Source organism: Anser brachyrhynchus, assembly GCF_964034855.1.
Source record: "Anser brachyrhynchus genome assembly, chromosome: 21".
Taxonomy (NCBI): domain Eukaryota; kingdom Metazoa; phylum Chordata; class Aves; order Anseriformes; family Anatidae; genus Anser; species Anser brachyrhynchus.
The window spans coordinates 1,238,800-1,264,040 of record NC_137714.1 but is presented as its reverse complement, the minus strand read 5'-3'; the positions used below and the strand labels follow the sequence as shown (position 1 = coordinate 1,264,040).

General features: G+C 58.6%; 2 protein-coding genes across 11 annotated transcripts in view; both read right to left on the bottom strand.

The window, feature by feature from the left end:
• Positions 1 to 486: 486 nt before the first annotated feature.
• Positions 487 to 9,537, bottom strand: RAP1GAP (RAP1 GTPase activating protein). Of its 5 annotated transcripts, none has more exons than XM_080563668.1 (21): positions 9,126 to 9,537; positions 7,780 to 7,868; positions 7,613 to 7,652; positions 7,492 to 7,530; positions 7,199 to 7,384; positions 6,369 to 6,463; positions 6,211 to 6,289; positions 6,064 to 6,117; positions 5,890 to 5,973; positions 5,687 to 5,787; positions 5,459 to 5,588; positions 4,610 to 4,837; positions 4,438 to 4,524; positions 3,784 to 3,921; positions 3,261 to 3,329; positions 3,069 to 3,178; positions 2,921 to 2,995; positions 1,544 to 1,655; positions 1,353 to 1,440; positions 1,181 to 1,263; positions 487 to 1,095 (listed from the first exon to the last, which is right to left on the bottom strand). In XM_080563668.1, the coding sequence occupies exons 3-21, from the start codon at positions 7,649 to 7,651 to the stop codon at positions 517 to 519; spliced, it is 2,376 nt and encodes a 791-aa protein (XP_080419794.1). In that variant the 5' UTR covers position 7,652; positions 7,780 to 7,868; positions 9,126 to 9,537; the 3' UTR covers positions 487 to 516. The 5 variants fall into 5 exon arrangements, with proteins under 5 accessions (XP_080419794.1, XP_080419795.1, XP_080419796.1 ...); XM_080563669.1 differs by having other exon boundaries at positions 487 to 1,104; positions 1,189 to 1,263; positions 9,126 to 9,534; XM_080563670.1 differs by having other exon boundaries at positions 7,613 to 7,660; positions 9,126 to 9,255.
• Positions 9,538 to 10,628: 1,091 nt separating this feature from the next.
• USP48 (ubiquitin specific peptidase 48) overlaps positions 10,629 to 25,241 on the bottom strand; it is a 32,603-nt gene continuing 17,990 nt past the window's right edge. For 2 of the 6 annotated variants that reach the window (XM_080563663.1, XM_080563664.1), the window contains exons 15-27: positions 25,053 to 25,124; positions 21,694 to 21,818; positions 21,423 to 21,545; positions 19,401 to 19,462; positions 18,728 to 18,838; positions 17,912 to 18,042; positions 17,548 to 17,654; positions 14,898 to 15,002; positions 13,914 to 14,069; positions 13,566 to 13,691; positions 13,083 to 13,131; positions 12,774 to 12,800; positions 10,629 to 12,656 (exon numbers count right to left, since the gene is read on the bottom strand). In XM_080563663.1, the coding sequence (XP_080419789.1) occupies positions 12,634 to 12,656; positions 12,774 to 12,800; positions 13,083 to 13,131; positions 13,566 to 13,691; positions 13,914 to 14,069; positions 14,898 to 15,002; positions 17,548 to 17,654; positions 17,912 to 18,042; positions 18,728 to 18,838; positions 19,401 to 19,462; positions 21,423 to 21,545; positions 21,694 to 21,818; positions 25,053 to 25,124 (1,217 nt within the window). In that variant the 3' untranslated portion in view covers positions 10,629 to 12,633. Of the gene's footprint in view, positions 12,657 to 12,773; positions 12,801 to 13,082; positions 13,132 to 13,565; positions 13,692 to 13,913; positions 14,070 to 14,897; positions 15,003 to 15,072; positions 15,403 to 17,547; positions 17,655 to 17,911; positions 18,043 to 18,727; positions 18,839 to 19,400; positions 19,463 to 21,422; positions 21,546 to 21,693; positions 21,819 to 25,052; positions 25,125 to 25,241 lie in introns of those variants that run through there. The other 4 variants (XR_013941306.1, XM_080563665.1, XR_013941307.1 and 1 more) reach the window with 4 other exon arrangements.

Below are 25,241 nucleotides of genomic sequence, written 5' to 3'. Positions count from 1 at the left end.
AAATGAAAAAAAAAAAAAAAAAAAAGGATTTGGGGTTTGGGGGGGCAGCAGCGAGGCGAAGGTGGGGTTTGTAGGCGCAAAAGCGCGATGGGGAGGGGAGTGGGAGGCAGGCAGTGGGCGTGGGGAAAAAAAATCCCCAAATTTTGGGGGGAGTTTTTGGAAAACAATCCCCCAATTTTTTGTGCGGCTGGCCCAAAAAAAAAAAAAAAATCTCAGCTGGGCCCTGGCTGCCCCCACCCGATCCCTGGCCCCACTCCTGCAGGAGGAGGGCTGCGGTGGGGACCCAAAAATGGGAGCATTTGGGGTTTTTTGGGTGTTTGTTGCTTTCTTTTTTGAACCTTGGGATGGCGCCGCCATGCGGAGCATCAGCCCCCGAGCCCCCCCCCCCCCCCCGGTGCCAGCGGCCGCCTGGGGACCCCCAAAATCCGACCCCCCCACACACACACCCGGGCAGAGGGCCCCCCCACCCCGCAGCATCGGCCGTAGCGATAAATAGACCTTTATTTTATACATTGATCACGGGAAACACAAACACATGGGTTTTGAAAAAAAAAAAGCCCCCCCCCCCCCACCTCCCCCCCCGCCCAGTGTCCGTCCCGTTCTGGAGCTTTTTTCCTTAAATAAAAGGGGGGGGGGGCGAGGTGGAGGTGGGGGGCTCGCAGCGACACGGAGCCGTGCGGCCCCAGCTCGGTTTTGCCCCAGATTTGAGCCCCCACTTTTTTTTGGGGGGGGGGGGGGACACGGGGGGGCGATGATGTGTCTGACCCCACTCTGCATTTTGGGGGGGGGCGGGGTCCCACGTTGCTTTGTGCGTTCACACCAGCTGGGGGGGGGGGGGGGGCCTTGGTGGCCCATCCCAGCGCTCATCACCCCCAAAAGAGGCATTTGGGGTGACAGAGATTGTCTGGAAGTGGGGGGGGGCACCCAACGGGGGGGGGGGCCCCTGATCCCGCACCGGGGACGATGGCTTCGGCTCCTGGCACACGAGCGACGGGGGCGGGGGGGGGGCGAAGCGGCGGGCGGCACGGCGGGGGGGGCACGGCGGGGACCCTCCTCCGGCGGTGGCCCCCCAGGATTTGGGGGGGGTGGGCACGGCTACGAGCCCTGCGCGAGGAACATCAGGGGGGGCGCCCGCATCGGGGTGCGCCGGGGGGGGGTAAAAAGGGGGGGGGGGGGGCACAGCCTCACCGGGGTCGGGGGGGGGCCGCTCCAGCTGGATTTTGATCTCGGGGCAGGGGGGCTCGGCGGGGCGGCGGGCGCTGCCTGCGGGGAACCGGGGCGGGGTGGGGGGGACTGTGAGCACCCATGGGTGCCCCCTCTCCCCCCCCCCCAACGCCCCGGGGCTGGGCTACCTGGGGGGGTGCTGAGGGGCTCCTCCGGCCAGGGGGGGTCGGTGAAGGCGTCGCGCTGGCGGGGGGTCCCCGAGGGCGAGCGGCTGTCCTGCGGGCGCAGGGTGGGTGACGGGGGTGCTGCCCCCCCCCCCCCCAAGCACCCAGCACCCACCAACCCCCCCCCCTTCCGGCTCCCCCCGGCCCCCCCGTACCCTGCCCGGCTCGGCCTCGGGGTGCTCGTCCGGCTCCTCGGCCACGCTGCCGAAGCTGCTGGCGCTGGAGGACGAGCGGGAGAAGTCCCGCGGAGGCTCCGGCCTCTCCGCCCTGCCGAGGGACACACCTGGCCCCCTGTCACCCCGTCCCCGGGCCACCCCGCCCCTGTGCCACCCCGCCCCTGTGTCACCCCATCCCTCTGTCACCCTGCCCCTGTGCCACCCCATCCCTCTGTCACCCTGCCCCTGTGCCACCCCATCCCTCTGTCACCCTGCCCCTGTGCCACCCCATCCCTGTGCCACCCCATCCCTGTGCCACCCCATCCCTCTGTCGCCCTGCCCCTGTGTCACCCCATCCCTGTGCCACCCCATCCCTCTGTCACCCCGTCCCCGAGCTGCCCCATCCCCTTGCCACCCCGTCCCCACATTGTCACCGCACCGCCCTGTCCCCATGCCACCCAGCCCTGTCCCCATCCCCAGGCCACCCAAGCGCCACGCTGTCCCCACCCCACCGCATCCCCGACCTTGTCCCCGTGCCACCCTGTCCCCGTGACATCCAGTCCCTGTGCCACCAGCTGCCAGAGTGGCCCCGTCCCAGTGCCACCCCATCCCCGTGCCATCTTGTCCCCGTGCTGCCACATCCCTGTGCCACCGGCTGCTGGTGTGACCCTGTGTTCCCATGTCCCCATAACCCCGTGTCTCCATGTCCCCATGTCGCTGTGTCCCCATGTCTCCGTGTCCCTCTGTCTCCACGTCACCATGTCCCTACATCCCCGTGTCCTTCTGTCCCCATGTCCCAACATCTCCATGGCACTGTGTTCCTGTGTCCCCATGTCCCCCCATCTCCCTATCCCACATCCCTGTGTCCCCATGTCCACACATCCCCATGTCTGTAGGTCCCCATATCCCCATGTCCCACGTCCCTGTGTCCCAATGTCCCCGTGTCCCCACGACCCCACATCCCCGTGTCCCCATGTCCCCACATCCCCATGTCCCCATGCACCTGTGTCCCCATGTCCCAGTATCCCCACATCCCCGTGTCCCCACATCCCCATGTCCCTGTGTCCCAATGTCTCCACATCCCCGTGTCCCAACATCCCTGTGTCCCCATCTCCTGTGCCCCAGTGTCCCCATATCCCCGTGTCCCCATGTCCCCATATTTCCATGTCCCCATGTCCCTGTGTCCCCACATCCACATGTCCGTATGTCCCCATATCCCCACGCCCCCATGTCCCTGTGTCCCCATGTCCCGTGCCCCCGTGTCCCCACATCCCCGTGTCCCCATATTTCCATGTCCCCATGTCCCCACATCCCCGTGTCCCCACGTCCCGTGCCCCCGTGTCCCCGTGTCCCCTCTCCCGGCGCCCCGCACGGGACCTGTCCGGGTGCCGGCGGCTCTCGGGGGAGCTGTGCGCGGAGCCGGCGCCGTCGGTGCTGGCGGCGGGGCCGTCCCTGCGGGACAGCGGCGGGCGGTGAGGGGGGCACCGGGGCCGGGGGCAGCCCCGCGCCCGCTCCCGGCGCGCACCTGCCGGGCGGCGCCTCCTGGATGCTCTCGATGCCGATGGCGCTGGAGCGGCGGGAGCCGAGCGGGCCGGGCCGCCGCCGGGACGGGCTCTTCCCGGGCACCAGCAGCGCCTGCGGGAGCGCGGTCAGCGGCGGGGGCGGGTCCCGGGGTGGGGGGGGGGGGGTCCCGGTGGTCCCGGTGCCGGGCACCCACCTCTTCCACCGAGCCCAGCCCGATGGCGCTGCCGCGGCGTCCCCGGCGGCTCCCGGGCACCAGCAGCGACTGCGGGCGGCACCGCGTCACGGGGCGCCGGGAGGGGCGGGGCTACCGGGAGGGGCGGGGCCACCGGGAGGGGCGGGGCTACCGGGAGGGGCGGGGCTACCGGGAGGGGCGGGGCTACCGGGAGGGGCGGGGCTACCGGGAGGGGCGTGGCCAGGCGGGCGGCGGGCAGGGGGCGGGGCTTACGCTGCAGCACCGGGCGTGGGCGTGGCCTGCTTGGGGGCGGGGCTTGGGGAAAAGGGGGCGGGGCCACGCGCGTGGAGCGAGGGCGGCTGCCGCTGTGGGGGCGGGGCCAACGGGAGGGGGCGGGGCCATCGCGCAGCCGGACCCCGGGGCGCCGTCGGGGGGCGGGGGCGGCCGGGGGGGGGGGGGGGGGGCAGCGGGGGGGGGGGGGGCCGTGGCGGGCCGAGACCCGCAGTGCCCGCTGCCCCCCCCCCCCCGGTGCTGCCGCCCCCACCTTGAAGGACTCGAAGAAGCCGGGGGCGGCGGAGCCGTTGTCGGGGCGCTCGTCGTCGGGGCCCAGCCCCAGCATGGCCTGGCTGCGGCCCTGCAGCTCCTCGTGCAGCGTCTCCAGCAGCGCCGCCCGCGTCCGCTCCTGCGCACCCACCCGCAGGCTTCCTTGGGTGCCCCCCCCCGCGTGGAGCAGCCCCACGCGCGGCACCCGGATGCGGTGGGCTCACCAGCACGGCCCCCCCCCCCCCCCCCCCCATGTGAAACAACCCATGCAGGGCACCCACACGCACAGCACTGCTGCAGCCCCATGCGCAGCCCCTGGTGCATGCAGCACCCCCATGCTCAGCACCCCATGCACAGCACCCCATGCAGGCAGCACCCCCCACACTCAGCACCCCCACCCCATAACCCCATGCGCAGCCCCCGGTGCATGCAGCACCCCATCCTCAGCACCCCATGCATGCAGCACCCCCACGCTCAGCACCCCCACCCCAATAACCCCATGCGCAGCCCCCGGTGCATGCAGCACCCCATGCGCAGCACCCCCATGCGCAGCACCCCATGCGCAGCATCCACAGGCATGGTCCTGCTGCTGGGCCAGCACCCCCGGCACCCATGCACACAGCACCCCCATTTAGCCACCCCCCCCAGCGCCCACCTCCAGCTTGGCGAACTTCTCCGCCTTGTAGCAGGCGTACTCGGCGTTGATCAGCTTGGTGAGCAGGAACTCCTGGAACTCGGGGCCCTGCCGGGGCGGGGGGCGGCCCTGGGTGGGTGCCGGCCGTGGGATCCCCCCCACCCACCCCGGAGCAGCACCCGTGGGTGCTCACCTTCCTGAAGATGGCGGGGTCGGGCAGCGGCGGGCCGAAGAAGGGCACGTCGTCGCGGGCGGTGACCGAGACCTTGTAGAGGGTGCCCTGGGGGCCGCCCTGCTCCAGCTGCACCACCACGAAGGCGTGCAGGAAGTTGGAGGCGATCATGTCGGGCACGAAGGGGGTGTTCTCGTCCTGGAAGACGATGGCCACGATGTCGTTGCCGATGTGGCGCTTCCGCTGCAGCTGTGGGGACACGGGGACACGGCGGGGGTGTGGGCAGAGGTTGGGCGCTGCCACCCCCTGCGTCCCCAAGGGACACCCCAAAAGACCCCAGGGGTGCCCCGCCAGCCCCTGTGCCCCCTGGATGCTTCCCCAGTGCTTAGGGATGCCCCAGAAACCCTCGCACCCAATGAACACCCCCAAAACACCTACGGGTGCCCTGGCAGCTCCTGCACCCCAAAGATGACTTCCCAGCATCCGAAGGTCCCCTTGGAGTGGATGCACCCCACAGATGCCTCACAAACACCCGGGGGTGCTCCAGGAGCCCCTGCACCCCATAGAAACCCCACAAGCACCCAGGGGTGCACCACCAGCTCTTGTGCCTCCCAGATGCTCCCCAGTACTCAGGGGTGCCCTAGGAGCCCGTGCACCCCACAGACACCCCCAAACACCCAGAGTCAGCCTGCACCCCAAAAACATCCCCCCAGCACCCACAGGTGCCCCGCCAGCCCTTGCCCATCCCCACAGGCACCTGCATCACTCGCAAACATCCCAGGAGCCCCTGCACCCTGCATTCCCCTCCAGCACCCATGGGTGCCCCCTGAGATATCACCACTGCCCCCCCAGCACCCACGGGTGCCCCACCTGCTGGGTATCACCCTCGGTGTAGGGCAGCTTGGTGGAGACGTGGAACATGATCTCCTTGTCGCGGAAGTGGCAGTACACCGACTCGCTGCCCGTCTGCCCGTGTGTCACGTCCAGCCCGCCCCGAAACCTGCACGGGGCGGGGGGGGAGATGCTGAGGGCTGGGGGGACGAAGGGCAACAGGGACGGGGACACGGGGGTGCCCGCCCCCCGCACCCCATCACGCACCCCTTGAAGTCGCGCAGCTGCACCCGCTGGCCCAGGACGTCAAGGAACTCGGCGAAGGCCGGGCTCTCCTCCGTGGTGCCGAAGAGCTCCTCCTCAGACGTCTGCGGTGGGGCAGCCGTGGGTGCCCCCCCCCCCCGGCACTCCCCCTCCCACCCACCCCCCAGGCTCCCCTGGTCCCCCCTTCCCCCCCCCCAACCCCCTACCTGCCCCAGCTTTTGGTAGATGACACCGAATTTGAAGTGGTTGCTGAGCACGTGCTCGTCGAAGGCAAGGATGAGGCGGGACGCCTGCGGGGCCAGGAGGTGCTGGTTGGGTGCGGGGCACCCCGAGGTGCCCCCACCCATGGGTGCTCCCCCCCACCCATGCACCCCGCTCACCTTGGGGTAGAGCACGGGGTAGAAGCGATCCACGTTGACGTCCTCGCACACCAGCTGTGGGAGGGAAGGGCGGTGCGGCGGGTGCCCCTGGCTGGGGGGGGGCACCCATGGGTGCTGCTGGAGGATTGGGGGGGGAGGTGCACCCACCTTGGCCATCTGCACCACGTTGGGGAACTCGGCCAGGCAGGAGATGGGCACCACATCGTGCAGGGTGCGGGTGCGGGTGCTGCGGGGTGAGGTGGGGGGGTCAGGGTGGTGGCCCACCCCCCAGCCAGCACCCATGGGCCCCCCAGCACCCAGCTCACCGCAGCAGCAGGTGGAGGTGCTCCTGCTCATCATACTTGAGGGAGAAGACGAGGTGGCCCAGCGCCGGGTCCAGGGAGTAGTAGTTGAAGTGCTCCTGTGAGGAGGGGCCGAGCACCCATGAAGGCACCAAGGGGCGCTCGCGTCCCACACCGTGGGGCACCCGTGTCCGGCGGTACCCAGGGGGCACCCACACATCCAAGCGTCCATGCCCATGGGTCTCCCGTACCCATGGGTACCTCTGCCTGGAGACACCCGTTCCTACAGGGCACCCAAGGAGCACCCATGCCCGCTGGGCACCCATCCTCATGAACACCCACACCTATGGGGCACCCCCACCCATGGGACACTCATACCCATGGGCACACACGCAACGGGACACCCATCTCCAGCCGTCCCCGTGCCCATGAGCACCCGTGCCCATGGGGCACCCATGCCTGAAGCACCCATGCTCAGGGCCCCCCATCCCACAGACCCTCGTAGGCTCCCCATGCCCGTGGGCACCCCTCCTTCCAGGGCCCCCAAGCCCACAGACACCCCCGCCCATGAGCACCCATGCCATGGGGCACCCACACCTCCGAACACCCAACGCATGGGGCACCCACGTTCCTCAGCACCCCTACACACGGGCACTCATCCTTACGGGCTCCCCATCCCCGTGCACACCCATACCCACGGAGAACCCCGTCCGTGAGCACCACGGACACCAATGTCCATGGGCATCTCTACCCACACGCACCCATGGTTATGGGGCCTCCGTGCCCATGCACACGCATGGGGGACCCCACACACACCCCCAGCACCCTTCCCACCAGCACCCTTGGGTGCTTACCTTGCCCAGGAAGTGCTTGCGGTAGATCTTGGCCGTGTGGTTGCCCTCCAGCCTGGCCCGGGTGCCGGGTGCTGGGGTCGGGGGGGGCTCGGGTGCCCCGCTCAGCTGGTGGTTGGTGCCCTCGATCCAGTAGCCCCCGAATTGCGGCAGCAGGATGAGGGGGAATGGCCCCTCCCGGCCCAGCACCTGCACCCACAGCCGAGGTGGCTGCCCCAGCCCCCCCCCCCCCCCCCCCAGGCAGCTCACCCACCCCTGGCACCCTCCCTGGGGTGGGGTGGGAACAGCCACGCTACCTCGTGCACGCTGGGGTAGGGGATGTAATCCTCTTCTGTCTGCAAGACAAGGGGGAGGGGGGGTGAGGGGCATGCTGGCACCCATGGGTGCTGCTTGGGCACCCACCCCAGCGATGCCTACCTTGAGCGGGGGGGGCGCGGCGTGGCGCTGCTGGGCCATCCTGCTGCCCTGTGGGAGGCAGGGGCCGTGGGTGCCCCACACCCCTTCCCGGGGGTGGGGATGGGCACCCTTGGGTGCCCCCCCCGTGTCTCCCCCGTCACAGCAGGGGAGCACCTGCGGGGCCTTACCTCGGGGTGGGGTGGCCGAGGGGGTGGCGGCGCCCACTGGGGACACGTCTAGGTGGCCCGGGGGGGTCCGGGGGGGCCCATGGCGCTTCCTGGGGGAGAGGAGCCGGGGGGTGGGAGGCCGGGAGCTGCCTCCGCCGCGGGGACCCAGGGGGAGGGTGGGCGAGGGAGGGGTGCTGCAGCGGGGAGGGCTGGCCAGGAGCCCGGGGGGGCACCGCCTCGCCCCCCCCAGAGCCCCCCGCCGCAGCCCCTGCCCGCTCGGCTGGCGGCGTTACCCCTGAAGCCTACTGACGGCAGCAAGCCAAGCGCCGGCTGCGGGGAGCCGGAGGGACGGGAGCGGCCGGTGCCGGCTGGGGACATGGGGGGTGCCCGGCCGCTGGGACCCCCCCCCCGAACCGTAACACCCCCCCCACCCCCCCAGTGCCCCCCTCCCCTAAGGGCGCCCTCTGCGGGCGGGCGGCGGCGCGGCGCGGGGCAGCACCACGGACAGCGCCGGGCGCCGCGGGGACGGCGACAGCGCGACACGGGCGGCGTGCAGGAGCGGCCCGGGGCAGAACGGGGCCCGGGGCAGAACGGGGCCCGGGGCAGAACGGGGCCCGGGGCAGAAGGCCACCGGGGCAGAAGGCCACCGGGCCCCGTAGGAACGGCCCCGCGTGCAAACGCCACCCCGGTGCAGACGCGGCCCCGGTGCAGACGCGGCAATGTGACCCGTCCCCGTGCAACCACGGCCCGCGTGCCAGCACCACCTTGGTGCAAACGGCCCCCTCGTGCACACCCGCCTTGTCCCCGTGCAAGCGCGCCCCCCACCCCCCGCGCCGTCCTCGTGTCCCCCCCCCCGCCGGTACCCGAGGGGGGGCAGCCCCGCGGTGGGGGGCAAGGCGGGGGGCAGATTGCAGGGACACGGATGGGGGGGGCGCAGCTTGCGGGGCCGGAATGGGCCCGGAAAGGTTGGGGGGGGCGGGGGGGGCAGATGCCCGGGGTGCGGGGGGGGCAGATCTGGGGAGGGGGCAGGTTGTGGGGTGGACGTGGGGGGCAGGGCGGGGAGGGGGCAATTCGGGGGGTACATTATGGGGGGGGGTGGGGGGCACACGGGGACTGATGCCACCCCCCGGCCCCCCTCCGGGCCTGCCCGCCCGCCGGGGTCCCTCCGCCCAGGCCCGGAGCATCCCCCCCCGGCTGCCGGTACCGGCTGAAGGTCACGGGCGCACGGGCCCGCCCCGGCTCCCCCCCCCCCCAGCCTCCCCCCGGTGTCCCCGAGGCCGGCGCAGCACCGGGGGGGAGACCCCGGCATGGCGGGGGGGGGGACCCGGAGGGACCCCGGCGGCGGGGCCCCGCGGCGCGGCACTTACCGGGGGGGCGGCGGGGCCGGTACCGGAGCGGAGCCGGGGCCGGGGTCGGTACCGGAGCGGAGCGGAGCCGGTACCGGAGCGGAGCGGAGCGGGGCCCCGCTGCTCGCTGCCGCCGCGCCGCGTCACGTGCGGCGGGGCGGGGCGGGCCCGCACCGGGGGCGGCCGGCACCGGGAACCGGCACCGGAACCGGCACCGGGACCGGCACCGCCACCGGGACCCGACCCCGGCACCGGGAACCGAGATAACGGCACCGGAGCCGGCGGCAGCTCCAGGAACCGGCGCTGCGAACTGGGATCTGGCACCGGCAACCGGGATCTGGCACCGGCAACCGGCACCGGGAACCGGGCAGGGCAGCACCCCCAGGCCGGGGATCCTCCATCCCCCCCCGACCCCCCTCCATTACCACTGCCAGCACCGGCCCCCCTCCCCCCCCTGCATCCCTGGCACCCGGGTCCCCCCCAGCTTCCCCCTGCACCCATCACCGGTGCCCTCGCTCCACCCTGCGGCCCGGGGAAGCTCCTAAAGCTCCCCCCCCCCGGTCCCCGGGGAGCCCTCTCCTTCCTGCTGCCCCTCACCGGTACCCGGGTGCTCCCCATCCATCACCAGCATCCCCCCATCCTCCCCAGCGACGTACCGGTGGGGCCCCCTGCATCCATCCCTGGTACCCAGCGTACCGCCACAAACCCAGCCCTGAGCACCCCGCGTACCCTCATCCGTCCGTCTGCCCGTCCATCTGTCCATCCGCCTGTCCGTCCCTGGCACCCAGAGCTCTCCCCCCTCATCCACCCTCCCACCCATCCCCGGTACCCAGAGAAGCTCCATCCATCCATCCATCCATCCATCCATCCATCCATCCATCCATCCATCCATCCATCCATCCCCCACCCACACGCCCCAGACCTTCCCCACCAGCCCCCAGCTGAGCCCCCCAGGACCCCTCCAGGGCCAGGGCTGCCCCCCCCCCCCCCAGCACCCACCTCCCCATCGGGGCCGTGGGACAGGCACAGTGACTCGGGATGCTCGAGGAACGGCTGGCACGGGCTCCCCGCCGCCGGGTGCCAGGAGCCACAGGCTGGCACTGAGCCGCGGCCCCGGGGAGCGCTCCTGGGGCCCTGCGCCAGCGTGGGGACGAGGCGGACGTGACCCGCCGGCACGGGGATGGGGACACCGAAGCGCTCGGCCCCGCAGCTGCACGGGTGCCGGCTCCCCGACAGAAACACCTCTGTGCTGCAGCACGAGGCAGCGCCAGCCGTCGCCGCTTCCGCCGAGGGACCGCTGCCAAGCGCCACAGGGCACGGCCAAGGCGCTAGGAGCCATGGAGGCTTCGCTCGGGGAAAAGGTGCCCCTTTGCCAACGCTTGCACCATTCCCACGCCAGCGCAGTCCTGCTCGTGCTTCTTCGTGCGTATCTCGAGCTCAGAGCATCTGCACCCCTGTCTGGGGGGTGCAGGGCCAGGAGAGAGCCCCCAGCCCTGGCTGCGGCATTAAAACATGAACGGAGAGACACGTGTATGCGCTTTAATAAGGCTTCCACAGCTCAAATGACAACTTTAGTCCAATATGTTTGCAAATACAGACAAAACAGTAAATGCGCCTTCGATCACATCTTGTACCTGCGTCCCCCACCTGGCCCTAAGAAACCGCGATGCTGAGGTACAGCTGTACATCGCCACTGGGAGCACCGCTACGGCCCAGCTCGCTGCTTCCAGTCGAGTTTAGAGACTTAATTTTGCAACATTATAAGCTCAAGGAAGAGACTCTCATAACATAAAAAAAAAAAAAAAAAATTAACAGCAGGTTGAAAAAAATATGGAATTTCCAAGGAGTATGTACACAAGCGAGTGCTTCAGTCTGGGAAGAATTAAAACCTCCTGCCCGTTTCCAGAGTGGAGCCGTTTTGGGCATTGACAAGCGTGACTGAGGGCGCGCTGAATTCTTGCTGACGTCTTTACCTTGGGAAAGATCACACCGCTTCGCTGCGCCGCAATCCCATGCGGGTCCAGCCCCAACTTACACCAAAAAAATCACTCCGGGGCAGCTCTGCAGTCCCAGGGCCAGCTGCTTTGCCAACTCACCGTCCAGCCCCTCTGCTGCTGGGGACGAAGGGACAGGGAGGAGGATGCAGCATGGAGACCTAGCGCTTGGCACAGGGCAGCTGTTAATTCTTCAGATAAAAGGTACATTTATAAAAGAACGGGCTACCACGGTTGCTGGGAAGGGACACACTCTCGCACCGCTCCCCAAAGCCCAAACCCCGCCATCCGCCTGCAAAGCTCCTCCAGTCCTTTAAAAACTAAAGCTGCCACCGCCGCAACCCGGCCCTCTGCATCCACATAAAGCGCCAGTGCACGACCTGGGGTTGCGGAAACAAGTTAAAACTCTGAGAACAGGAAATGTCTAACTTTATTATGGAGATACCTTGACAGTGCCCTTTTTTTTTTTTTTTTTTTTTTTTTTTTTTTTTTTTTAAGTCTGGAAGTGGTACACTATTTCCTGCTATGAATACGCAATCAGGAGAGGGAGAGATCCTTTCTGGGAGCTACAGGAGATGTAAAAAAAAAAAAAAAATCATTAGTGCATTCCTGAAAACGAGGAGAACAGAGGGAAAACCTCTCCACATGGGAAACACACCACCCACGCGCAGCCCCTTCGCCAGCTCCGGCTCAGGTGCTCTAGATTCGAAGCTCCCCCAGCGATCGGCAGAGCGCTCTTGGCAGTAACGTACTGGAGAAAGATGTTATCAAAAGTCGTTAAAATATCCCACGTTTCTAAAAACACAGTTCACAGAGAAAGACCATGTGATTATTAAAGACCATCATGTTTGGAAGTGAAACTGCAGAAGGCGAGTGGCTGAGCAAGGGAAGCCCCGCGGGGACAGCGGGGGGGCAGCTCCCCGTCCCCTCTGCACCCCCAGGCTCCGAGTCGCTGATGGAAGGCTTTCGTAGGCAGACCACAGCTTACACTTTGGGTAAATATATGAAGTTTTGAAAGAGCTAGACATTCCTCACAATTAACAATTTCTTTACTTCCATGCTGTACTGAAAGAGTAATAGTGGATCAAAGACAGGATTATCTGTAAGCAGGTTATGCCTAAAGAGTTACTGGAGAACAGATCGAGATGTTTTTGATCTACTGAATTACAACTCCTTTTTGGACAGACGAGGGTGGTATGGGATCTGCATCAGGGAACATACGAGAATGCCACCGTCTCCCTTGCTAGAAACGTCTGCCTGTGAACATGATAACGCTGTTACTGCTGCTAATCTTTCCAACCTTACTGTTGCTTTATTAAATATAAAATTGGGAACGTTCTTTTGAAGTCAGGATGTCCTTCAGTGCAATCTGCTTTGACATAAGGCATTTTGGGGGCAGTCATTTCAGAATGTGTTTCTGCCTTCTGGAAGAGTCAAGAGTTCTGTCCTGTATCCACCTTGTCTTTTAATGCCCTACCATGTCAAAATCCTCTTCCCTTCTGGTCGCTCCTTTGCTGCCAGCGCTTATAAAACCATCAGTGTCCAAGTAAACCAGTCCCTGAGGAGCAAGAAGACAACCACCGAAAGATTACGAAGCTTGCGAGGTGGAGCTGAACTTTGCGTGGGCTTAAAATGAAAAGGGGGAGAAAAAAAAAGGAAAAAAAAAGACTCTCACCTTTAAATCCTTCTTCAGGCATACAAACTGGGGATGGAAAGAAAGAGGCATCACGTTAGAAGTCTCCTGACAGTCATTTCTAAAAGGATCTTTTGTCTGATCAGCAGCATACTGCAGCGCTCAGCTGTACCTTCAGTTGACAGTTACAGGAAAGCTTCAACATCTCTATTTTCCTCTCACGTTTCTACTGTTTCAACCCAAAGCCGACACAGCCCTACGTGGCCACCACCATTCCTGCCAGAAGCGCAGCAGCGTTCAGCTTCCCCAAATCCCTCGCCTTCCCCAGCAGCGCCCGGGGGTCCCCCTCACCTTGCATAACGTCGTCCATCGCTGCGTAATCTGCAATTGGTTCATCAGCCTGGAAAACAGAAGAGACGGGGGGTTAACGAGCACCTCGCTGGACGTTAGCAGTGTCATCAGCTGTACAGGTCAGTCCTGCTCTGGAGAGGAACGGGGAACTGTTGCCAGAACACCTTCTGGCATGGGCTGGGAATAAGAGGGGAGAACTCGTGCTGTAATTTCGCTGTCCTTTGGGCTGGTGCGCACGGTTTTGCGGCACAGGCCAGCTAAGAAATGTTCTTTAAAGAAAAAGAGACTTTTCCTTCCACAAGAAGGGCAGGAGCTCCAGGAAGAGCTCGTTAAATTAAGCTGATGGCCAGCCACAGGTGGGCACGTCCAGGGCATGGCAGTTTTCATGCGCACCGTAATGTGTTTCTCTCTGACTGTACAACATTTTGTTCAATTCTCTGCTTTACTTGACTTCCTTTAGCAGCCACCTCACTCTCACATTACCTTTAATAAAATGACAGACTCGGGGATGACTCCCAGGCTGCCAAGCGTTGCGGTGTCATCACTTAGTATCTTCCCGTCGATCGACAAATTCTGGTCGAAGGGAGCAACTGAAAATGCATGCATGATCTGTGCCAACACAATGAGACATGCTGATTTTGTGCAGAGGAAAAACATCCCGCTGAACTACGCAAAAATACCGCGTTTAGAAGACAAACACATGCCTTTTGATGCCACTTGGGATTTTATCCTCTTTTCCCTCTCCATCTCCTCCCAGCTGTACTCTCTTGACTATTCATTTCATGTTTTCTTATTCATGAGCAAACACTCCTCGGACCAAAACCGCCTTACCTGTATTTTCAGCTCTTTCAGCGTCTGATTAGCAGAAACAAGCAGTGCTTTTTCCCCTCGGACTTTTCGGTGTCGGGTGCTCCGCCTGATGCCTTGCTTTTGGTAAGTGATGTAGTTCTGGTGCGAGATCTTCTGGCGCTTCGCACCACCATTGGTCTGGAAACAAGTCAGAAATCAGCAGCCCGGCTCTGGCCTTTGTGGAAAATACAACCTCCCCTTCCCCCAGACTGCATTTCAGGCAGGTCAGTCATGCGAGGGAAAGCACGAAGCACTGGAACGCCCCTTGGAAAGTGAATGACGCATGCAAGTGTCAGCAAGAGGTCGAGAAGACCGAAGGACTTGCCTTGAAACTTCGTCCCTGCTCCTAACACCACAGCACAGTGCTTACTGTCAGCCAAGCGCACGAGTCACCGTCAGTACTTGACGCAGCAGTGACCCCTCCTCTCCAAAAAGAGAGCAAGGAAGAACTTGACGTGTCAGGAAGACGTACACTAGTGCATTGACATCAGGGGAAGACGAGTGCTGCTGCCTTTCCCAGGAGACACAGCTTCCCAGTGCCAGCCCTTGTTAGGGATTTGGTATTAGGAGTAAGAGTATTTAAGGTAGCCTGAACACCAAGTGACCGACATTCGGGAGCAGGCAGATCTCTAACACAGATATCTAACTTACAAAGCACTGATTGGGAATGAGAGCTGGAGAATGCTTTCATGCTGCGACCGTGAAGCACACTGGCAAGGAAGCTAGAGAAAAGCCAGCCCTGCTCCTACAGCTAGGTTTAAAACCAAAGAGCATGGGCGCAAAACTGGCCTTGGTAACGTAAAGTGAGACAAACGTGGGGTATGACCATGACAGTAACACAATTTAAGACACAGTTGCTTTCTCTTTCGCCTGCTAGATGTAAACAGAGGAAAAGAACTGTTCCATCACGCTGACTCAAGAGGTTGGTGCAAAACTGAGGAACCTTGTAGTATTTTTGATCTCTACCTGGTTAAAATCTGGGTCTTGCTCCCCCTCTGGCTTGTTTTCCTCCCTTTCCTCTTCAGCTTCTGAGCTGCTCACGTTCAGCTCTGGAGCAGCGTCCTTCATTACCTGAAGTCATAAAAATCATTCTGCGTAACTAACCCAGACTGTCACATCATGGCAAACAGCTTTCAGAGACTTCTCGGATGCCACCTTGATCAAATGAGCCAAGGCAGAGCAGGAAAAACCCAGGGATCTGCTCCACATGCTCTGCAGACTTTCCCCCCACCCCGAGCTGCATCAAACCATGGGGGACTCAGCTCAGCAGAACACACGCAGCTTGTCAAGCTTCTCTGCTGAATTGCAGGTGCTGGCTAAAAATCAAAACCCCACTGCGGGGACATCCTGCTTCCTGCGGCTCAAGACCTACCCTCCTCTCCAGGCAAAGGGAAAGTCTCCAGGGGCCTGGACTGATTTCTTTCCCATTAGCTGGCTGCTTCTCTGTTCGACTAAGTGTATTACGAAAGTCCTAACACAGAGAAAGGAATATTATCTGTAAATTATATACTTATCCATCCCTGCAGCAGACCGACAAGAGGCACTCACCGCCGTTATTTATGGGTCTGGAGTTCGTAAGTAAATGAAACCTAAATAATTTACACAAACATATACAGAACTGAACATCCTTTTTATTTATAAGTCACTCCACAGGAAGCGTGGATCCGCTGGGCATGTACACACGTCTACACTTTGGCTGGGGCTGGGGTTTGCAAGGGAGCCCAGGAGGCTGGCGCACTCTCCATCCCGGATGCCTAAGAGCTCACTTCTCCATCAATGTATTTGCAATTAAAGATGCAATCACAGCTCCCAAGCATCCAGCGCCAACCACAGTGTCCCCAGAGCCCTCCGGATTCCAGCAGTGCCGCCCTTCGGAGAAGGCGCCGTCCGCAACCTCCCTGCACCGATTTTATAGGGCCGTGACTTCCCTCCTGCAGCGTCAGCCCAAGGAGGAACCCAGGGGCTGCAGAGGAGGGACGAGCAGCGGCGAGGGGGTGGAAAAACACTCCCTGACTTTGTGAGGCGAAGCTGGCAGGAAGGAAGCAGCGGCTCTGAGCGCCGCCATTCGCAGTACTTGCTGGTGAGAGCCCGGTGCCCGCGCAGCTGACGCGCTGCTTGCGGACACCGTCACCGCTTCGCCTCTCGCTGGGGCTGCCCCGCTAATGAGGGATCTCGTGTGCCAGCTCTCGCCCCCTCTCACCGTCTCCAGCTGCTCGGCAAAGAATAGCTGCCTGTTTTCAGCAGCCCTACGTGTGAGCGTGGTCCTGTCCAGCACCAAGAGGAAAACTCCTCCTCTGCGCTAGTGCCAAGATACAGCCTTGGGATTCAGCCTCCAGGCAGGCTGCAAACCTGCAGCAGGGGCTCAGCACCATGCTCTGTGCTCTGCGTCTTACAGCTGAGGCAGAAACCTCCAGCACTCTGCAGTTCTCTAGGCTCCATCTCTTCCATTTAGAATAAGGCTGGGGGTGGAAAAAAAAAATCTCACTGATCTCACACTGCAAATGTGGAGGGAAGATTTTTACCTCCCTCCAGCTTTGATTCTACAAGGAAGGCCAGGAAGCCTTTGCCTTGATGCTCCTGAATTAAGTTGATCCGACCATGCTGAGCTTCGCAGACCTGTTGTGTGCCTGAGTGCAATCACTAGAGGATGGAGGAGTTGAAGGCACGTCGGGAAGCTGCTGGCAACCAGCTACTCATGCATCTAAGTGCTCTGAAACCCTTTAAGCACCAGTTCAGATTGGAACTACTGTGACATAGCTGCGTTGCGCTTCGCCCCATCCTGGAAGCTGTCAGGGGATGTTTTTATCAGATCTACGCTGCTGTGACTGTCTTGGGTTCAGCCGCCTCCTGTCATCAGCTGGATCTTAGCATCTTTACCTGAGCATACCCACAAGCTTTGATTTCCCTCTCAAAGCATAAAGCAAGCCCTAAGAAGGGGAACTTACTGCAACCAGCTTTCAGATACCTCTACAGCCACTTCCAGTCCAGTTCCGGACCTCACACTGATCCCATTAAGACAGCAGCAAAGCAGACAATTCACAACTTTGTAAGGGATCTTTAAAACCACATCTGTGTTCACTGCTATTTTATCAGCTTGCAGACTGAACAGCTTATTTCTATCTAGGAACAAACGTCACTTTAGCAACCAAGAAAGGAAATGACAAATACTGGAGGGGGAGGAGAACAGGTAGAGCCTGATAGCACGATTATGAGGACAGAGGTGGTTACAACATTGCCTAAAATAATCAGACCTGGCATACATAGAAATACCTGACAACACAAAGACCACCAAAAGGATTTGGACTGGCAAAATGAAGCCTTGAGGAAACCAAGTGTTCAGAGCAATTACATCCAGTGTTCCCATTTGCCATTTTTGCCAAAGCAATAGCTCCCACGAACCAGAGCCAGCTGCTTTCTGCCCACTGAAAGCGGCCCTGCACTGCACCGCCATTCCCACCAGCAGGCCCCACCTTGTAGGGATGCAGCAGGCTGCGATAGCTGCCTCGCCACTGTGTTCAGATGGCTGTTTATTTAGCTGTTTGGGTTCTCAGTTGGTGCAGTTTCTGTTAAATGAAATGGTGCCAGGAGGAGTGAGGACCAAGGGAGAGATCCGTACCTTTTTATTATCCACCACTTTATGGATGTAGATAGTTGCTTGGGTGTACTCACGCAAGTCCCGCTGCTGTTGGCATAACAGCCCTTCTCTGCATTCTGGACAGAGTTCTGGGGAGGCACAAAGGAAAACGCATTTAATTGCTTCAGCTCCTTGGAGACACTGAGTGTATGCACCTGCCCAACGCCTCTCACCGCTAACCCAGAGCAGCTCACATAACGAGGGGCATCTGCCAAGCTCAGTGTTTACTGCGGCTGCTGCAGATCCCCTTAGATCTGACCCTTTATCCAAAAAGAGCCTTTTCCCAGGAAGTCAGCACCAATTAGCAACACAACAGAGCACAGACAGCAGTAAAAGATTCACTCACTGGGCTCAGAGGTGTAAAGTGCGCTCTCGGGGTCTGCCCCAGCAGCTTGTGTTCGGGTGATTTTGATGACATGATCCACGACAAACAGTTTTTGAATCCTCTCCCACTCGCTGGGCCATATTAGAGCTATACTGTGCAAAGAAACAAGAACGTGCTTTATGACATGGAAAAGCCAAGCCCCGAGCACGCAGTGAAAACAGTGCTGAGCTTCTGAACAGCCTCCCCTTTTCATTTTAGTCTGCGGGTGAAAGAAGGGCAGCAAAACCAATCCATAACCCCAGCTACATGAGAGGGCCTGTATGCCCAAGATAACAGGGAAGAGGAGTGTGTTATTAGTGACACTGTTATGCTCCAGTCATGCCCAGCACGCACAGCCGGAGGGAGGAAGGAGGAGGAAAGAAGTGGAAGATCTGCTACATTTTTAGTTCTGCATCACTGCAGAAGCAAGGCTATGGAGCATAAACTCCAGCCCAGCATCCAGTGCTCCAGGGGTAAGTCTCACGGAAAGCAAATCTTAAAGGAAGCTACATGTTTCTAATGCCCCAGTCAGATTCAGGGTAGTTTATTGTTAGGAACTAGCCAAGCTTAAGTAAGCTCTTTTTTCCTGAGACAGCATCCTGTGACAATTTGGGTCTTGACCTATATGAAGATTTATACTAAGGTAGGCCTGAGAAAGCATCTGTGTTAATTTTGTTCAAGGGACGGCATTTGCTCCTCATGTTGCTGCAGCTCAGCAAGCCTCTGGGAATGCTCCCTGAGGCCCAGGAGAGACAACAGCACCCGGCAAAGGCAGATGAGTGAGCAGAAGAAACTCACAGTTTAGAGTCTTCTTTGGTCATGGAAGCATAGGTGAACATGAGGCCCCCATGGGGGCAGAGAAGAGCGCTGTTTCCTACCGAGGACACAGGGCTGCATCGCGTCGGCCTCCTGCTCAGGCAAAGAAAAGGAACAGTAAGTGGTTTGTAAGCGTGGTCAGGTTATTTCATGTGGAAGAAAAAAAATCACAAGTCTGCAGGCAGCTGAGAAGAGGAAATCACAGGTGAGTATTTACAGAAGGCATTCCAGTGGGGAATATTAAACTACCACCATCAAGGAAATCAGATCTGCGTTCCTGTGCGCTGCAAAATTACTCTCATACCTAGCGGAGATTTCCATCTCATACCACCAGCAGCCCATGGAAACGGGATTGAGTGGTGACCTTTGCCTAGGATACAGCTTCAGACAGATGAAAAAACTAATCAGGTTACTATCTAATCTGACCATCTGGTTAAGACACGGTAAACAAGGAAATTCAGTTTCTTACAATGTATTACAACTGCTATGAACACAGGGTCCAAGTCCTGCAAAATCAGCTTCCTTGTTTCCGCAAAGGCAAAACACAGGTAACTACACACACCAGGCAAACACTGATTCAAAAGGGAAATTGCTACCTGCAGCACACCCCCAAAAAAGCAGAAATTAAAAGCACCAAAAACCTCAAGCTGGTTACCTGACAAATTTCCTCCATTCTTCTACAAAGAACTGTGAAACAATATACAGCTCATCTGTCTCCTGGAAGACAAGAGAAAAAAAATAACAAAACAAATCTTCTGTTAATTAATCCAACAATAGAGAGGCAATGACTGTTCAGCTTTTTCTGCAGCGCTCATTCTTTTCGAGATCTCAGCGTTTTTACCATGACAACTCCATCCGAGCGCACTGGGAAAACCAAGTAAAATAATTTGAGATCAAGCACTAAGTACTTACATTACTAATCTCGTGTTTATTACAAAGTTAGTTTAGCTTTAGATCCAATTACCTTTAATTCATAGCAGGAAGCGGTCATTTTCCCTAGAGCAGCTAAAGCTCTCTGGCAGTGTTTCTGTCGCCGGGTACTTCTTCGTGTACTCAGCGTCTAGAGCAGACACATCTACGTACCCCCGTGGGGACGGGGTGAGAGACCATCCCATCCTGCCCTCCCTCTCCTCACCGAGCAAAATCCACGAGTGGTTGCTTTCAGCAATAGCACGCGCAGATTCAGAATCAGGGATGTGCACCCTCACAATGCAGCATTTTTGGGACAAACCATTTTTTTTTTTTCCTGCCCCTAGTGATTTGCGATTATATAGTCTGCTGCTGGCAGCTCCCAGACAAGAAACCAAGGAGATCCTAAGAGCTGGGTGACAAAATGATTTCTGTGCTCACCTGTCTGCCTTCCCTAATGCAGATTTAAGGGCTCGCTCCATCTTTTCGCAGGAAAACTCCTGAGGTGCGCATGTGTAGATATAATTTTAATGTCCCTTCATATTTCCTAGATTAAACTGCTCCGATTTGGCTCTATTTTTTCTTTTTTTTTCCTGGACCTCAACTGTTATGGGTCAGGAAACCTCACAAAGATTGTGAGCCCTGAATACTGCTGGTAGGACCTGACAGCTCTCCTTCGGAGGCTCAGCAGAGCATTGCCCATTTAGTCCCTCCTGGGTTCAGGAGCACAGATCCACGCTGATCTCAGTATTTATTCCTGGCCAGAGCTGCTGGTGGCCCCGAGAAGGGACCGGGAGCAGCAGGCTGCCCTCACACATTGGAGCAACCGAGGCGGACACCTGCCAAAGCAGCTTGGCAGGATCTAAGAGTCAATCATTAATCAGCACTGCGAGACACCCAGGAGCCAAGGCGTGGAGCCCGGCCAGCAGCTTGTGCCATTTCTCTCAAAGTGCCTCAAAGCCCCGACGGCTCTTAAGAAGGTCCTGGAGAGCCGCACGCCCGAACCGGAGAGAGGCCGGTACAACAGGTCCTGTGTGACTGCCGCTCCTATTTGCATGGCTTCAGCATTTAGGGCAGCCCCCCGCACCCTCTGCCAGGCTCGAGACAGAAACGGACAGTGGAGGAGCTGGGGCACACGTGAATTTTGTCCTACCATCAGCAAAAGCCCAGTGGGAAGGCAGACTAAGGGCGGTGGATAGCCCTCTCTCTCCACTGGCACGGCTGCACCACGTAGGTACTTCTAGGCACGGATATAACCACTGCAGAAATATTGTCCCTGCTTATCTAGCTGACTCCAGGCCAGCGACAGCTATATTGGCACACGAGCAATTCTCATGTATCTACAGCAGGGCTGTGTGCCAGCGCAGCTAATCGGGGGAAATCACACCTCGGCGCAGCGTACTTGCGAGCTCCACTGGCACAGGCAACCCCGGCACAAGCACGGTCTCACTCAGACCGAGAGAACGATCATCAGCCAGTGTCTCTCACAGTCAAAGTAAAATTTCATAGGAGAGGGATAAAAACTTACAGAGTTGCTACCCATCTGCCACCACTCGTCTGCAAAGAGATGGCACAGGATGCACAGGGCATGCCCAGCCTGCGCGCTCCCAGGCAGGCAGACAGGGCAGGCAGGATGGCTCAGCTGGGGATGGGGATCAGCCCAGGGATACTGCTCCCAAAAAGCAAATTTTGGGCAAAGCAGCAGGGAATGCCAGCTTCCACCTGACAGCCTTCCCCCCAGCCCCCACTAGCATTCCCCTTCCCCTACCTGAGGCCAGCTGCCCAGGCAAGGCCTGCATTTATCGTGAAACAGGTTCTGGAGGGAGGTCTTCTGCTCGCTGGCCATCATCTTATGCAGAGCTTCATTTTCTTCTCCTTCACGCTCCAAAATCTGCATGAAACAGTTAGGTTGTGCTTCAGTTCCTCGCGGCTATTAAAAGGCGACATTGCTTTTCTCCGCTGCATTAGGTAGTGAAAACCAGAAACACGACCACGTATTTACAGTCAGCAAAAGGGTAACATTATTTGGGGTCAAATACCTTGCACTGGGAACAGCACTCTTTGTTATTTGGGAATTCAGGGGCCTTTGGAAAATATTGCTTGAGTTTCTTCCAGGCTTCCTTCGAAACCACCCTCCTTTCGTTTTCAGATATGCACAGGTCACCTGCACAGAGAGAGCCAAGAGAAGGGCTTTGCTCTTGACGTGCTCAGCAATGTTTTGCAGCCCTAACTAGATTTAAGAGATTACAGGGTATAAATGTGGGGGAAGATATTCATGCACTTATCAGGCAACACCATGTCAGCAGAAAGACCACAACTAATACACAAAGTCACCTTCAACTTCTTTATCGTTTCCTTGTTCAGGCAGGCAAAAATATAATATGACTTTAATTCACATAAATGTCCTTTAGGTCTCAGAGCCTGTGAACCAAGCAGCCGATCAAACACAAAGCAGGCTGAGGCAGTGACAGATGCCTGGAGAAGCAAGGACAAGCCAGAGAGGGCACCAGGCTAATGTTTTCTGATCTTGGCTATCTGGAGCTATGATTTCACGGTGACTCCACTTTTCAAACTGCAGACCAACCCTGTGCCCCACGAAACAGGAGCCAAGTGCTTTCCGTGTCCATGAAAAACAAAATTACCGCTGTATATAACCTCGGACTGCCTCACATGCTCTATTCAAGCACCTCGGAATCCTAAAAGGACGTGTTCCCCCTGCACCTGAGCGCCGCCCTTCCCAAAGCGTGGTTGCACTCGAACACCTCATTTCAGCTACACCTGTTAAGTGTGAGGAACTCCCCAGGATGTTCAAACAGCCCAGGTTCGCAATCAGCTGCAGAGAAGCCTTGCAGTAACACCCCCCACAAGAGAAACAGGCAAATAGCTGAAGGGCACCCGCAGAGCTGGGAAGAACTTCGCTGCCCGCAGCTTGGGGGGGAGTAACTGGGGTGTGAGGACAGCAAGCAAGATTCACCAGCCAGCACCCAGACTCCTCGCCTTATTTATCCAGGCGACTGATGCTCAAGGAACAAGAAAGGATGGTTTAGGGCAAGGGATCCGTGCTTGTCGTTTTAGCGACAGCAGTACCGGAGAGGTTACACTAACGCGCCTGAGCTCCACATGTACGCGTGACCAGGCGTGCTCCAGCGGCCGAGCCAGGCTTGGGAAAACCCGAGAGCACAACGGCTCGGGGATCCGACGGCCGGCCACCCGCTCGGCAGATGCCTGCCAAGGGGAAAACACAGCCGCATCTCCTCCGCGACAGCTGCTGGGAAGTCAAGGCTCGGCTACGCCGCACGCACGAGAAATGAGAGCAAACCAGGCTCGGATGCAGTACGGGAATATTCGTGCCTCAACGGGGATCTTACCAGCAAGGGGGAGGCAAAACAGCAACCGCAAAGTTGTGGTGCCGGTGCCAAGAAGGGTCCAACAAAGGAGGGGATGTCCTACTATCTGCTCTGCATGTCTATAGCCTGAGAGCTCAGCAGGCAGAAGACACGGATAAAAGGCTCCTTCCTCCCCGCCCTCTGGCAGCTCTTTAACATTACAGCAGCTCCTGAGCCCCACGGACAGGCAGCTTTCCTCCTTCTAGCTAAGCCTGGACCTCTGCCAGTCCCCGAAGGAAAAAATAGCAACGCTCCCCTCCTGCCTTTCCTCTAATAAACAAAGGTCAGGCCGGACTTCTTCGAAGCGGCGCTTGGCCCCTTGTTCTTCATCAAACACGACCAAGTGGCCCAGCTTTACCATATGAGGAGGCAGGACCAGGCTGCCTTCCAGAGCCAGCAAGGACGGGAAAATGAGCCTGTACAAATAAGGGCCCTGACACCGTGTGATTAATGAAAACAGACTAATATGCTGCGGGGTGAAAGAGGTGGAAAAATCAGATCTGAATGCGTGGGGAAGAAGTGCTTTGCCATCTGGAAGATGACCACCCTAACCGCTGATGACCCTGCTTCCCCCTCCCACAGTCTCTCTCCAGGGACACGTTTTGGGCGCAGACATTAAGGAAGTCTTAACTTCTGTAAAAAAAAAAAAAAATTCTTTGCCAGGGTTGGGAAACTACCAGAGAGCGAAAAATCACGGCAAAGACGTAAAGAGACTTCTTAAGGGAACACCCGGATGGTATGTCTGGAGGCGAGCCAGACCTCACAGATAAAGTGCTGCCTTTTCCAGAGAGTACCAACAAGGCAGTGCCTTCCTCCACAGCAAAATTAAGGCTGAATTACTGAAACTACAGATTTGCTGATACACTCCAGAGGAAAATTGTAAGTGTGTAGAGGTGGAAAGGTTGCTTTCAACGAGTAATCGAAGGTTAGCTCAAGCTGATGAGAAGTGACCTGCCAGTTGCCCCCATACTTAATATTTATTCCAGTACGGCCCGAAGTAACAGATAAACTAGCAATTTACCAGCGTAATGTTTTTATGATGTCTGGCTGCATTAAATGTTTCACCACCGCATCGTGTTTTTATTTAAAAGCAGCAGCCTTGCGGCACTGGGAAATATGGTGCAAAGGCTCTGTGAAAAACAGGTAACACCATGACAAAGTGCTTAAACACTGCTTTACAATGAGGCTTTATCAAGCCATTACTCTACATCTTTGATTAGCCTTAATGACAGGAGATGTGTTGCTAATTTATGGCATGTTTTTCTCTTAGTAGGAACGAGACCAAGCGTCCCAGGCAGAGCTGGCAGGGAAATCAATGCTTCCAAACAGGAGCCTACAGTAGAACACAATTATGTTTGAGAGTGACGTACAAGCTAAAAAGTGAGATTCAAACAACAGCGTAGCCAAGGATGTAGCTAACCAACCATCACTTAGCAAAACAACCAACATCAGGTCAAAACCTTATGTAAACAGACACCAAAGCACAGCAGGTGGGTAAACCAATACGCTCAGGAGTCTCAGCCACTCACAGATCCGCCCGAGTTTCTCCAGTTGTTAGGTCAGTAATTCTGTACTCTGAGAGTTTAATATAAACTGAGAGAACAAACTGACGCTCTCAGCTCCAACCTTGACTGATTTACACCATCTATTTTTTCTAGAATATCCTAAGACTTTCAGAGCTTTAATGTGGCTGCAAACCTTTGGTGCCACCCCCACTCCATCACGTCGCTTCGTTAGCGAGAGGAAGAGATGCCACCCTTCTGCAGCCTGGCTGTGTTTATTTACACCCTTTTCACTACTTATACGATTTGGTGGACTGCACCACAGTAGTGCCATTACATATAAAAGCTCAAAGTTTTTAAGTGTCAAGAAAGACCAGGCAAATGAGAATAAAGTACACTTCTTCAGTAACTACTTATGCTGGTCTTAGCTGCAGCGAAGGCTGCAAGGTTAATGTCTTGAGCAGTGGGCAACAACAGACATATTCAGCTCCATCCCCCGCAGAGACTTACCATGTGGGCAAACAATGTCTTCATTAAAATTTAACTCTTCTTCCTCCTCTCTCTTCTCTTCATTCGATTCATCTAATCAAAAAAAAAAAAAAAAAGATTGCACAGAGTTCCTCTCTGAAGGAAAAGCAAAATCTTTGGGGGACTGAAGCCCGGTTTCCCTTCAAATCACAGCAAAACTCTTAACCCAAG

Bases quoted from the DNA above. Each gene is read 5' to 3' on its own strand.
- RAP1GAP (XM_080563668.1), bottom strand. From the start codon at position 7,651: ATGGCCCAGCAGCGCCACGCCGCGCCCCCCCCGCTCAAG. The intron at 5,589-5,686 runs GTGCGTGATGGG...CGCCCCGTGCAG, and splicing joins CAGCTGCGCGACTTCAAGGG to GTTTCGGGGCGGGCTGGACG. The intron at 3,179-3,260 runs GTGGGTGCCCGG...GCGCTCCCGCAG, and splicing joins GGCTGGGCTCGGTGGAAGAG to GCGCTGCTGGTGCCCGGGAA.